Below are 15,197 nucleotides of genomic sequence, written 5' to 3' on the forward strand. Positions count from 1 at the left end.
ATTTTAATGAGGCAAAACTGTAAGTTGAGCTTAGTGGGTATGTCTTCAGTAAACAGTGACATCCAAAAATCAATGAAGTCCATAAATGCAAATCTTCTTCACTGTGGAATAAATTGAAATAAAACTTTACTATGACTCATCCTCAAATTTCATATGGCATAATGTTTCTAGTTCTAGGTGGCTTGTCTACAAAGTGGTCAAGGGGTAGCACAAGGGATCTTATGGTGATAACACAGCTGTGTTTGTGGAGGTGGTTGCACGAATTTACACATGTGATAAAACTACATGACACATACGAAAAGCATGTAAAACTGGGCTATCTGAATAGTCTATGTGCTGTACAATGTCAATTTCTGGGGTTTTAATATTGCACTATATTGATATATATTCCAGTTGTATTGATATATATTCCAATATTGTACTATGCTCATATAAAATCCTACTATTGGAGGAAACAAGTGAATGATAGAAGGGTGTCTCTGAAACTTCCTGTGAATTTATATTTATTTTAAAAATTTTAAAAATTATCAGAAACAAAATTCCCCAAAATTTCAGTACTTGAAGAACTGAGATACTTCATGCTCGGGATTAAGCAGAGCATTTAACTATATAAACTCTCCACAATAACAGTTCCCAAACTTGAAGTTTACTTAAATCTGGTAACAGAAGGTCTTTTGTACTTTTAAATTAACCTGGAAAATGTACTTTTCATCTCAAAACATCTACCACAGTCGTGAGGCTTTAGTGAAAACCATGCACAACTTACAGTCAGGGATAGGTCTAGGCATATCCCGCAAAAGAATGTGGAAGTCTGAATGAAGTGCTGCGAGCCACCGTGCAACCTCAAGGCACAGATACCTACACTGTGACTATGGCAAGAAAAACAGAGACACTCTCAACCACATTAAAGGAGACCATTCCCATGATACTGACAAATCAGCCTTACTTGAAGATCAGTACCTGGGTCACTCATTTTCAACTAAAAATTGTCTCCAGACAACTTAATTTCTAGCTCTGTCAGCTCTTCATTTCTTTTTCTTAAATCTCTAATTTCATTACTACTTAGGGCAAAAACGACTGCTTATATACAAAAGGCAACAATTACTTATCTATTTCAAAACTAAGCATCACATCGTACCCAACTCCCTCCTCCAGGAAAAAGAAAAAAAAGAAACCGTATTAAAGATTTAAATGTTAAAAAAAAGTGGGGGGGACCCTCCAGTAGAAAGTTTTCCTCTGCATGACAAAGATAAAAATGGTAAAGGAAAAAACTGAATACATAAAAAAGTTTAAACTTCATATGGTATACACACAGGTAAGTTAATATGTGGGGACAAGTATTTTCAACAGGTATGGCACAGATAATAACTTTAATGTGTTAAAAGAGGATTTCTAAATCAAAAGTACACATTCCTTTTTTACTAGCCTAATCAGTTTCCCTCCAACAACATAGAACAAAATAATTTTAATTAAGTAATTACTTAGTCAGATTTGTGCTAAGCACTTTACAACCATGTGAAGTATGATCCTCAATGAACTAAAATACAAGTGTAGGGTATTCGTTTTACATAAGATGTCTTTGCATGAACAAAGCAGAAATGAAGGTGGCTTTAGTAAGTAATCTGTTTCACTATTCACTGCCTGAACTTCTCTCTTCAAAAACGACTTCAGGAAAGAGGGAAAAAATTTCTCTACTAAAAACAGTAGTGTGAAAATAGTGGTCAAACCTTTCTCAGCTACATTAGTGGTTCTCAATCTTTGGTTGTGTAACAATAACCTGGAGCACGTATCTAAAATATAGATTCCCAGACCCCACTAATAGGCACCTGGTTTAAGCAGGTCTGGACTGGGGACTAAGGACAGGATTTTTTCCAGAGGGCAGAAACTGAAAAAAAAAAAAAAAAATTTTTTTTTTAATTAAAATTTAAATGACTGAGGGGCCCCTGGGTGGCTCAGTCGGTTAAGCACCAGACTCTGGGATTCAGCTTGGGTCCTGATCTCAATGAGATCGAGCCCTGCGTCCCCGGATGTGCACAAGAGGGTAGTCTGCTTGGATATTCTCTCTGCCCTTTCCCCCAGCTGTATGCTCACTCTCTCCCCCAAATAAATAAATAAATCATTTTCTTAAGATTTTTTGAGAGAGAAGCACTAGCAGGGGGAGGGGCAGAGGGAGAGAGAGAATCCTCGAGCAGACTCCCCAGATTGCCTGCTGAGTGAGGAGCCCAAGGCAGGGCTCGATCCCAGGACCCTGGGATCATTACCTGAACTGAAGGTAGATGCTTAACTGACTAAGCCACCCAGGTACCCTAAATAAGTAAATCTTAAAAAATTTTTTAATTTAAATGATTGAAACCATCACCATATTAGCCACAGTTTTACTGTGCTAGACACCATATTCAGTCATCATTCAAGCTACTTCATTTCAATTCTCACACACAACCCAATGTCATACTCTTACCTCTAATCTAACTTTTGAGTAAATGTATTCAAAGTTCACACAGCCAAACATATGTTAAAGCTGAAGTCTGGGTCTCCAAAGCCCTAACAGATGCTCAGTACATCCTACTAGTGTTCACAAGATCCAGGAGAAATGAGAACCCAACGGCCTCACCAGTGAGATGACTTGACACAACAAACAGCATGATGGGTCCAGAAATGGTTATCACTCAAAAGCTCAGTAGTTTCCTGATTCCCCACTTCACACCACCATACAGCTACAACAGGACGAAATCTTGATAATCATCAAGAATCATTAGTGAAATGTGAGAATTCATTCTGAGTAGCTAAAGTCACAAAACAGTCTAACTCCTTCTACAGAAGTCCTGTATTTATATTATATTGAATAACTTAGTAACAGTCTGTCCAGGTCGAGCAGCTTAAGAGGGTTTCTCTATGTGGAAGAGCCACTGCCTAGCCAGCATTCTCCTCTTCAAGACACCACTCATCCCCAACACCAATCATGCTATCCTGTCCACCACAAGGATGTGCAAGTAACACAGAGCCAGAGAATCAGAGGTCACCATTCTTGACAACACTGATGGACATGTGATGCAAACAAGTCCAATGAGAGCCTTTTCCTAGAAATTTTTATTTGAGATAAGAGAAGAAACACTGCAAAGATCCCAAGAACAAAGCCGGTCTACGGTGGAAGAGAGTAAGGGAGTCCTCGTCCTTCGGGTCGCTGGGGCCGCCCGGGGAATTTTCCTTTCAATTTTGCTCCTGCCAGCGACCCATGTAAGCCTGTAAGTACGTTTTGCTTAAGTCAGTTGTATTGGATTTTAATCACTGACAACTAAGGATTCTATTTACCAATTAACTAAGGTTAAGTGTTGCCCACATTTTACAGGTGAGAAAACGGAAGTAGAGAGGTGGTCAAGGTTTCACAGCAGAGACAGGAAGAGAACAGGTTTGTCTGACTCTAAGACCCGCGCATTTTCTAAATACCAAAATATAATGGATTCAAACAAGATACACTAATTAATAGATTTCACTGAAAAATTGTTCCTATCATTTTAGAAATTTTACTCTGAGAACTCGGAAGGATCTTTCCAAGTAATTTATTGTCATGGAATTCCATGCAACAAACACTGTCTATAAGATTTGACAGTAAAAGGTATAACCTAGATTCCGTATTTTAAATGAATGCGAAAAATAATAGTTAAAGTTTTTCAGGTAAGACTGCTTCAAAAAAGAATGCAATGATAAATCTAGTCCTACCAAGAAAAGGAAGATGTTGCTTGCCTTATACACCTTTTTCCACTGATGAAACACTATGTAGCCCAGATTCTCATCAAAGAAGTCTCACAGAAAGAGCCCTAAAGAATCAAAAGATACAATCCGGGTCCAATTACTGATGCCTTCCGGACCCTGGTCAAATGATTTATACATACGAAGAGGGGTTAAAGACAGGTATCTACTCCATATCCTGTGGTAGCCAAAAAAGTTGACCAAACTCTATGAGAAATCTTTAAAAATGTTATAAGTAATATCTAAAATTAAGACTCCTGATGTCTTAAGAATTCTCCTGACCTTGTCAAACTGTAGAGTAAAAATGTAACAATCTAACTTTTTCATGTTGTTCCTCTGCCCAAAGTTATACAAGCACATGCAGTGAAATGTACTTCACATTTTTACCAAGACTAAAACAATTTTAAAGTTAGAGTTATACCTCATTTAAAATGAGAAGTTATGCTGCTCAGAGGACCTGTAAATATACAGCTTTTTAGTTGACCTGGACACATCAAACTTAAAATTTCAGTAATAGCTCTATAAAACATTTATTAAGATGAAGTGCTGGGGCACCTGGCTGGCTCAGTCAGTAGACACACGACTCTTGATTTTGGGGTTGTGAGTTCCAGCCCCACGTTGGACACAGAGATTACTTAAAAAAAAAAAAAAAGATACTGAGGTGCTTATTCTAAATAAAGTAATTCTGTTCAAATCAGCTAGCCAAGCAAATACAATTTACAAAAATCTGTCACAAAATAAAGTGTAAGTATCTGAGACAAAGCACTAAAGATGAATGTCACGCTACCAAACTGAAATCTAATACTATATCATAGTCCAATTTCATCCAATGTTTTAAAATGTTGCTTCCTTCCGATTCTACCCACTACAAAAATAATTTTCTTTTCCATAATTTTAAATGCTTCACAATCACAGCTTTTCCTGAGCCTCATAATTCAAGAGCTCATTCAGGTCTTCAGTCACCGCCTCTCCCAGGGCAGGGAAGAGTTGACAAACCTGACTGGAAGTGGTTCTGCTTTTATTTACGGTCAGGGATTCGCCTGACTGTAATCAAATCCGGGGGTAAAAACATGACAGTCCAGCTTTCCCATGCTGCTCCTAGGCCCACACGTCCTCCCCCTTTCATTTTGAAAACGACCATCAACTCTCAGAATGTTCAAGAGCCTGCAGCTGAGCTGCCCCTCCTCTCTTACCAACCCCGTACTTGCTGATACGAAAACCGACTTCGCCTCTTACTAAGGGAGCACTCCGAGTCATTCCCAGGGAGGTGCCCACAAATATAGGAGCTTATTTTTCAAGGAAGTGGAAAGGCTCTGATTCTGTTAAGCATTCATAATGCGCCGCATTCTTTTTAAAATCTCACGTAGATTCCAACCCTGGCAGTGATCTGTGTAAATCCACGTTAAGTCATTATGTTACTTTTTAAACACCGATTCTTAAAAGAAAGATATCCCATCCCACAAAACACGTTAGCATGTTAAGTATCGCTCATTTTTCTTAACTTGCTGTAACTTTCAGAACAAACCGATGTTTCCTAAAGAAAAATTCAAAATACGCATAAAAGCTCTGTCCAGATTTAACAGATTAATAATGAAAATTTAAGCGTTAACACACAAAAATTAGATGCCCCATTCAGGAGAGGGGGAAAAAATTGAACTGGGGCGCCAGCCTGATGTTTAAATATCTCAACTTGAACTCCATGGAAACAAGAGGGAATTCCCACTAGCCAGACAGCAAGAAAGCTTTTGTGGGGCACCTTTTACTTTCAATGAATTCTGTCAGGGGAAAAAAAAAAAAAAAATGTCGATTAAAAGTTGAAAATTAATTTCTACACGCTTTAAAGAGCGCATAAGGAATGCGTCAGAAGACAAACACAAAGACCATGGGGTGCTCTCCGACTTAGGCTCACGCGCGGATGGAAGGGGAAGGAGGGAAACGAGAGAAGGGGTCAGAGACCGCGGCAAAGAAGCGGGAGGCGCGGGCCCGGCGGCGGGAGGCGCGGGGCGGACCGGCGAGCAGCCAAGCCCAGGCCGAGCCCCGCGCCCCCGCGACCGCCGCGCCCCTCGCCCCGGCCCCGGTGCCCTGACAGGGAACGGCCCGTACCTGTCTGACGGGCCGGGATGCGCTGCGGGGCCCACGCTGCCCACCCCTCTTGAGCCGCCGCGTCCGCCGCCCGTGAGCCAGGAAGCCGCCGCGGCCTGCGGCTTCCCGCCACGGCCGCCCGCTCCTTCCTCCAAGGACACGGCGAGCTGGCTGAAGGCGTAAAGGAGCGAGCAGAAGCCGCAGGCCAGGCACAGCACCACGATGCGCAGGTAACGCCGCATCGCCCCGGCCCCGCGCCTCAGCCGCCGCCGCCACCGCCACCGCCACAGCCGCCGCACCGCGCCCGCCCGGCGAACTGGAGCGTAGAGAGCCGCACAGCGCAGCCGCGGCCGCAACAAGTTCCTCCTCCGCCGCGGCCTCGAGCCCGCCCCTCCTTCCTCTTCTCCCTCCCGACCTCCTCTCCTCCCTCTCTCCCTCCTCGCCTCGCCTCACCCCGCCCAACCGCCTTCGCCTGCTAGCCGACTACCCTGCCCGGGGCCCTGACACCGCCTCCGCCGCCGGGCCCCTCCCCGGAATGCGGGCAGCTGCCGGACGCGCAGGCGCAGTGACCGCGAGAGAACTTGGCGCGCCGGGGGGTCGGAAGGGAAGGCCAAAGGAACGCGGCGCAGGTAGCTCCCGGTGGCTCCGCACTGCAGAGGAGGGGTGTGGCGAAATGAACGGGGTGTTGAAGACAGCTGACCCAAATTCAAGTTATGGTTCTTCCACATGGTAGTTTGTGACGTGGAGCAACCTAAATTCTCTGAGCATGTTTCTTCATCTCTAAAACGGTGATAATATCATCATAGGGTGGTTGAAAGATTAAACTGCTTAACGCACGAAAAACGCCTTGCACCTGGAAGGCATTTTTTTTTTAATCTATTATTTGAGAGAGAGAGAATGAGAGCTAGAGAGCACAAGAGGAAATAAGGTCAGAGGGAGAAGCAGACTCCCTGCTGAGCAGGGAGCCCGATGCGGGACTCGATCCCGGGACTCCAGGATCACGACCTGAGCCGAAGGCAGTCGCTTAACCAACTGAGCCACCCAGGCGCTCTGGAAGGCATTTGATTAGGCCAGTTTTCAGTTCTGTCCTCCTCAGCAGGGACTTCCCCAGCCTCTAAGTTTCTATAATACTGTGTGAGCCATTTTCATCCAGATACTTAATTACCTCGTAATGCTGTTGAGTATGCATATCTTGCCTCCGAACCAGCTTGTTAAGGGCATGTTCAGCTGAGGTCCTCCCTATTACATCTTTTTGACCTCCTTTACAACTCATCATTTGCATGTCCATAAGAATAATATTCTCCCTAAAGGGCTTTCTCTTTAGCTTTCCATTTCTTCTCCCTCTTCATCAGCCGTATTTCCATTCCATTCATTTATTAAACATTTATAAAGCACCACTATGAGCCAAGAACTATGTGAGTACTTTGGGGTATAAAGAGACCTAGTTGGGCATGGGGTGAGACAGTAAATAAGTACATAAATAAATGGGACTAATAAATAAGTGTAAATAAGTAAATGAAGGACAATAAGTAAGTAAATAAGTGGGACTTGTAAATAAGTGCAATACCACGATACAAACATTAGGAGAGAAGCCTGTAAAGGTGTGGGCAAACACAAAAAAGAGTGATCAGTTATACTGAGGGCATCGTCAAGAGACACTTGGTAGTAAAAGAGGCACAGATTCTTCGGTGGGGTAAGGGAAGGAATTGCAGGCTGAGGGATCAATGAAACAGATTCTTGTGTTTGGGGAACTGTAAGAAGTTTGATACCACCAGCTAAGTGAATGCAAGGGAGGGTATGATGAGTGATAAGACTAGAAGTTAAAGGGGACAGATATTTGAGTGCCTTGTTTAGTATACCAAGGAGTTTGAACTTAATCTAGCAGACAGTGGTGACCAGTGAAGGGTTTAAATTAGGAAGTAACATGATCACATTTGCCTTTTACAGAGCAGGTTTTGGCCCCACTGTGGAGACTGAGACAAAGATTAAGATTGGAACCAGAAAGCAGTTACAGTGCCACAAAGTGAGGGGAAGAAGGTTTTAAACACACATACACACACACACACACACACACACACTTCATGAAGAAAAATCATGCTGTTAAACTTCAAATTGCATCTGGAGCTCTTTTATTTTTTTAAGGATTTCATTTATTTGAGAGAGAGAGAACACAAGCAGGGGGAGTTACAGAGGGAGAGGGAGAAGCAGGCTCCCCACTGAGCAGGGATTGATGCGGGGCTCCACCCCAGGACCCCGAGATCATGACCAGAGCAGAGGGCAGACACCCCAACCCACTGAACCACCCAGGTGCCCTGCATTTGGAGCTTTGAAGAGTTTGGCCATGAGAAACAAAGTGGGGAAATGCTTTGTAATTTCGCAGTAGTTCTCCATTTGGAATCCCTACACAATCCCTACCAAAAACTGCTGGCTCTGTGACCATGGGAAAGTTACTAAATAAATTTAAGCCTCAGTTTCTTCTATAAGGATTAAATTTCTTGACTTACCAGACAAAAAAATGAAAACTAGCATGCTATCAAGATGTGTAAGTATAATGAAAACATACACTTATTCATTCAATAAACATTTATTAAATATATTCTACATGCCAGACAAGGGGCTAGAGTGTACTGCCCTCAAAGGGAAGACAGGCAAGTAAAAATAATGACAATATTAAATTAATCCTTCTACTACACTTTACAATTCTTAAGAGAAATAAAGATAAACTTAACGAGGTACAAAGATGGATCGCAAAAGCATTTATAAGAATGGAAAATAGATTTTGAGAGAGAAAAATAAAGGACATGGTACCAAGAAACTGGAGTAAGAGCTAGTACTCAAATAGATCAAAGATGTTTAAAGAGATGCCTACCACAATTGTTCTCTATTTCAACAAAGAAACTAAATGTAGTAAAAACAAAGAATAATTTAATGCTCCACAGGATGTTAAAATACTGGAATGGCAGTTTTCATTCTGCAACAATTTATGGGACAAGCACATCCAGAAGAATGATTCATTTACTTGACATCAGGGTTCTAGACTATATCACATCCCTTTAGTTCCTTTTAATCCTGTAATTAAAGAGAAAATTGTGTTGAAAAAGTATATAAGGCATTCCAAAATTAGAAATGATTTTTGTATTACCCACAGTGTTACCTGATTATCTTGGAGTATAAGGAGCCATGTACATGCCCTTATGATCATTTCCAGGATTCACACATTTTTATATTCTTTTTTTATACTTTTTTAAAAGATTTCTATATTTAAGTAATCTCTGCATCCAACATGGGGCTCAAACTCATGACCCCGAGATTAACAGTCAGATGCTCTTCTGACTGAGCCAGCCAGGTGCCCCTGAACATTTTTATATTCTTAAAATTAATTAATAATTATTGAAAATGATTTAAATATTTTTGATATCATAATAGGTACTTCTGTCATTTACTGTGTGTATGTATGTACTCTTTTTTTTAAAAGATTTTATTTACTTATTTGACAGAGAGAGACACAGCGAGAGAGGGAACACAAGCAGGGGGAGTGGGAGAGGGAGAGGCAGGCTTCCCGCCAAGCAGGGAGCCCAAATGCAGGGCTCGATCCCATGACCCTGGGGTCATGACCTGAGCCGAAGGCAGACGCTTAACGACTGAGCCACCCAGGTGCCCCTATGTATGTACTCCTAAGTTTACTTTTTCATGTCTAGACCACCCTCATAATTCTCTAGTGACAGACTGGCTATATATAAATTTTTAATCAATGTTGATCTTCCCTTCATTCTGTCAAAAAGGTTAATCTAGGTGGACAAAAAGAAATTTAAAAGAAGCAATATTTGTTGTTAAATTATAAAGACCTCCTCCGTGATCTAGAAAACTCTGATTCAGGAAAATCCAAATTTCAAGAATCTTCTATTCAAAAGATTAATCTTGATTATTCTTATAGCTCCTGGTACATTTTGAATATATACCAGACATTCCATTAATGGTTGTTTTTTTTTCATAAATCCTCTCTAAGTCACTCTGTAACAAATTTAGGGTCTGCTCAGCATTTCCTTCCTACTTCCGTTTACCTTTTAGGACTTCTTTTTAAAAAAAAAGAAGAAGAAATCCTCTGGGGGAAAAGATAAATTCTTTATCTTTTCAGAGTAAAGTTCAAAATTTTTTAATATAACTTCACTTTATAAAGGTCTATGCATAATCTGATTCAATCCTTGTAACACACATATGATGTAGATGTTATTTTCTTTTAAAAAACAAGGAACTTGAAACTCAGAGGTTTGTTAACCCCATCACTAATTTTGACGATCCATAATTCAAATGGAAATCTTTAAGGATCCAACACATTTTTCTTCCATTTTACCATACTACCTCTGAACAAATAAATGCTAAACTGAGTGATGCAAATTAAAAGTAAAAGCAAAAAGGAAAAAAAAAAAAAACCTATGTTATGTGAAAACCTCTTAGACTGGTCTTGGGATTAAAACAAAATTTACAATCAGGGAAATACAAGTCAGATTAGTTGCAGAGCACAGAGAATCAGAGATTCAGACTAAAAGTGAAAACCATTCTCTCTTCCGGTTGGCTTCTAGTGAAATCTCTTCATTTTCCACAGTCCATTTCCTAGAAACCTTGTTGGACTGGAGGAAGAAGTTGGAAAAGAATACTGTCGGTTTGGGGGCACTGGGTGGCTCAGTCATTAAGCGTCTGCCTTCGGCTCAGGTCATGATCCCAGGGTCCTGGGATCGAGCCCCACAACGGGCTCCCTGCTCAGCCGGAAGCCTGCTTCTCCCTCTCCCACCCGCCCCCCACCCCCCGCTTGTGTTCCCTGTCTCGCCGTGTCTCTGTCAAATAAATAAATAAAATCTTAAAAAAAAAAAAAGAATACTGTCAGTTTGAACAAAAAGTATTTCAGTTTACGTGTTCATTCAGACCAGTAAATGTGAGGAAAAAGTAGAGTCAGGGATAGGATGAAAGAGAAAATGATTCTCTTCATTCTCAAAAAACTCAGCTGTAGGCCACATGATTTGAAAAAGTGGCAGTGTAAGACCAATGAATGGGGACACCTTAGCTTCTATATGATCCCCAAATTTAGCTGGTATTTCCATCCACAAGGAAGGGAGAGTATAGGGGGGTGGAGTAGGGAGGGGAGTAAGGAATATCTTATGGACCATCCTTGTACTTATCCCCCATTCAGTCTTCAGGAACCCTCCATTCCCATTAATACAATAGATTTTAATCTTTTTTTTTAATAAAATACTGTCAGTAAAAGCTAGATTTGCAGGGAAATTTAGTCATGAGGAAAATTAGAATTAAAACACACATGCGCAAGTTCTCTAAAACCTGCCATCAATCGAGGTCATGATTACAAGAGTAAGTAACAGATCTTCTGCCTGACCCAGGTCCCCAAAGGCTGAAGGCTGAAAATAATTAAGAATTCTGATACCATCACACTTCAGAAGTCCAGTTCTCAGTTCAAAAATAAAATCAGAATTCTTACTGTTACCCGTATTCCTTTCTATAAAGAAATTACATCACTAGGCAACCCTATGTTATGTTTGGTTTCTTTTTACTTTTCTATATTTTTAATAAAGTAAAAAAAAAAAATTCTTTTCTCCTCTGAGTTAAACTGTTCTTTATCTTATCCTGTACTGGAAACAGGCTTTCTTATCTTCTTTTATTAAAGAACTACCTCTTGGGCCAAGATCATTTTGCTCTTTTGAGAACTCAGCCTACTTTCCTTTTTTAAAAATGCTTTCACTGCCATTTTGTCCCTTAGGAGTCTTCTCCCAAACTGGTTTTACACAGTATCCCAACCTCAATTCTGCTGACTCTAAAAGTAAACACAGGCTCATTTCGTTGTTGCTATTACTATAAATTAAGAGGATAGTGAAAATAATACACATGAAAAACTCTAAATTAATGAGTCTTGGTACCCAGTTTAGTTTCTGAATTCTCTTGCTGAGTTAATGGAAATATGAAGATGAGATGGTAGCTTTCATCCAAACTCCCTACTTCCAGGTAAGCCAGCAGATCTAAACCTAGACATAAGCTCAAGACCTGCCACTTAGGAAGGCACCCATTTCACTACAACCTTGTCCCAAAAAGTTCTCATTGGGGCTTAGCCTCACACACTGAAATGAAGAAATTTTCTAACTTTTTAAAAGTTAGTATTACCAAAGTTTTATAATATTTTATAATACTATAATACTTTATAATACTAAAATAGTATTACTAAATAGTATTACTGTTTAGCTTTACAGAAGAGATTTGAGGAACTTTTTAAGAACACAAGGAAAAACATTAAGATCAGAATCTAGAAAAAATATAGATCAAGAATAAGAATATAGACATGGCAGGCAATTAAGTCCTACATAATTATTAAAAGTAAGCCTAATTTTAATCTGAGATTTCTCTCAGAAACAGAGGGCAATCAATAAATTATCTGCATTGTCTGTAACAAAAAGGCAAATTTTCTCATGTGAATTAAAGCTTTTCCTGAAATAGGTCTGAATAAAATTTCTCATTTGGATTCTGGGTAATGTTTCTTCATTATCTTCACAAAAAGGAATAGCAGACCTCATTCAGCTGATTTTTAAAAATTAGTATAGAGAAAAATCTCACATGGCTTAAAGTCTTAAACTTTGAAAATTCAAGCAGGAGTAATGAAATGAGAGCTAGTAAAACTACTACTGACACTGAACATTATCAGCTGCAACTATCAAGATGAGATCCTAACATTTTCAGTGTGGACTTGCAGTGGATACTTAGTCCAAGCTGAGTTTCCTAGAAAAAAAGGGGGTGGGGGGTTTGGCACACACTCCCTCTGCTACTTCTGTTATCTTACACGTTTTTATTGTTGCAGTGAGATGGCACTGTAATTACTTATTTACAGATCTCTCCTCTTAACATGTGAGCTCCAACCCCTAGCTCAGTGTCAAGCACACAAAATACACTCAATAAATGTTCACTGAATTGAGTACTGATATAAAGACAATCTAGATCAGGAAAATACTGAATGTGTAACAATAGTAAAATAGCTACTACTGTCTACAACTCCTACTGAAGAAAACACACAGAAAACAGACACACACACAATGATTCAGAACATTAAACACGTCCCAGTGCACTGAAACTTCTCAGAGTTCTACTTGATTTTTCCATAGAAGTACCTAGTCTTACTATGGCATTTCATATACTCCAGAACTGGCCCATTCCATAAAGACAGGAATATCTACACTGGCTAAATACAAAGGCCACATTAAAAACATTTAAATTATCTAGGAGAGCGGGGATCTGCATTCAGGAAAGTAGTGTTCATATAATTCAAGGTAAAACTTCTCTATGACAGCTTCTTGAACTGGTTTTGAAGAAAATTGTTCTGAAGTTCTTACACATATTGCTGTCTTAGTAAACACAGCCAAAACTTTATGACTGAGTCATTAGGAGGAGGATGTATCACAGCACGATTTTTAAACCTTCTCAGAGACAGACATACTACAATTTGTTCTCTGCCTTCCTAGTGATTCTTCTCTACAATCATCCAGATTGTGTTCCAATACCCCATTTTCTAATTTCTGCTTTTTTTTCCTACCCCATCCCTCATTTTTTCCCCCATTCCTAGCCTTCCTTGCCTTTGATATTACTGGGGCTTATTTTCTATCACCCTCAATAGCCAGTGAGGGGATTCTTTTCCTTCTGCTTTCACAAAATTATCAAATCCTGTATTCGGTAACCTTCAGTGTCTCTTGATCCTGATCACTGACTTTTCTGCACTTCAATTTTTCTGTTCATCTTCCACACAACTGAAGGTGCCTGTGGTTGAAGGGTGGGGGTGGGGGGGTGGCAGTGCCAGTAAGTGAAAATATTATTTTATGCTTATCCTTTTCCTTATATACTCCCTTTTCTGTTTTTACTTAATGTTCAAAGTATAGAAATTCCTATCGACGGTCCAGTTCCAGAAGAGGTAATGTGCAGATCAAAAAAATAAGTAAAATAAGGGCCTCAGTGGAAACTAGAACTTCTAGACCATTTAGCATAAACATGCAGAAACTACATTCTTTTTAGGCAATAAGGATTTTGGTCTAAAAGAAAGGTAATATGCTATCAACTTAGAAAAGCTGAGATTCTCTTAATGTTTTCACTTTGTCTACTATCACTATAATTTTAGGAAAGCATGTAACAAAAATAAAACCTTTAAGTCAACTATTTCTACTGTGTAATACAAAAGGTTTTAAGAATATGTATTCTGGTATGCCTCAAATTATATCTTTGCTCTTAATTGTATCAAAATAAGGTAATAAACTCTGAAAAACATTCAAATTCTTTTTGTATGAAATTTGGTTAAAAGAACCCACTGCTAAAACCACTGTGTAAATTGATGAAACAGAACTACAAATGTACCCTAAGCCCAGGCTCTGAATCTTTTTGCATATTTTAACATTAGGTGTATTTATGCAATTTGGGTCTGTTTCCTGGTTTGGAAGTGTATTTGAGGTAGGGTGAAATGAAAGCAAGTGAATTGTGATTAATGACAGGAAAACAAAATTTCAAACCAGCCGACTCAGTTCATATGTCCTGTCTCATAGTGCATACCATTAGGTTCTTTAATTACAGAAAGCTGGCTGGTCTGGGATCAGAGCAAACATCCGATGTAGAAAATTCAGTGTATCCTACAGAACACAATTCCTTTTGGTCATCCGAGAGGGTGTGGAAACAATTTTTGTTACAAAGAATATTTTTGTAATGGGATTTTACCTATAAAGATAGTAGTAAAGGCTCATTTACTGAGCAGCCAGTGTGCGCCATGTAATTGTTAAGAGTTTTATGTGGATTGACATTTAATCCTCCCAACAACCCGATCAGTTAGATTTGATTACCATTATCCCTGTTTAATAGATGGGACCGTGACCCTGAGTAATTTACTCAAGTTCACTTAGGTTCTATAACAGGGATTCAAAACACACCAGTCAGCACTCTAAATTTTCACTCTATACTATCTCCCTCTTTTATAACAAGATGACTATCCTCCATTCAGGTAAAATCCCATCTCTGTCAGATTTTTCTCTCCCACAGTCCATTTAAAATACATCCTGAAAGAATCTGATCATCATCCGAAGACCTAGTGCCTCCAAAACATAGTTTTGACTTAAAAATTAGATTTTCCCTATTACAATTATTACTTGAATTTTTACAATGTCTAAAATTTAAAACATTTGAAACGTGAAAAACAATAAAATATGGCAAAAATTTTTCATGTTTTAAAAGAACATAACCAGTTAGCTGGGGTTCCACTGAAAGTATCTTATAATAAAAACAAACTTTAATTTTTCATTTAACAACACTAAAGAATGAGGTATATAAATGTTTTAATCACAGAC

At 39.5% G+C, this 15,197-nt stretch overlaps 1 protein-coding gene across 2 annotated transcripts in view; it reads right to left on the reverse strand.

Moving 5' to 3' along the window:
- The window catches only part of GXYLT1 (glucoside xylosyltransferase 1), a 45,232-nt gene extending 39,112 nt beyond the window's left edge, over positions 1-6,120 (reverse strand). For both annotated transcript variants that reach the window (XM_028123161.2, XM_028123160.2), the window contains exon 1: positions 5,851-6,120. In XM_028123161.2, the coding sequence (XP_027978962.1) occupies positions 5,851-6,071 (221 nt within the window). In that variant the 5' untranslated portion in view covers positions 6,072-6,120. The remainder of the gene's footprint in view (positions 1-5,850) is intronic.
- Positions 6,121-15,197: the final 9,077 nt, after the last annotated feature.

Source organism: Eumetopias jubatus, unplaced genomic scaffold (genome assembly GCF_037043125.1).
Source record: "Eumetopias jubatus isolate StellerSeaLion01/CBP00866 unplaced genomic scaffold, mEumJub1_p1.0 scaffold_8, whole genome shotgun sequence".
In the NCBI taxonomy this organism is placed as follows: domain Eukaryota; kingdom Metazoa; phylum Chordata; class Mammalia; order Carnivora; family Otariidae; genus Eumetopias; species Eumetopias jubatus.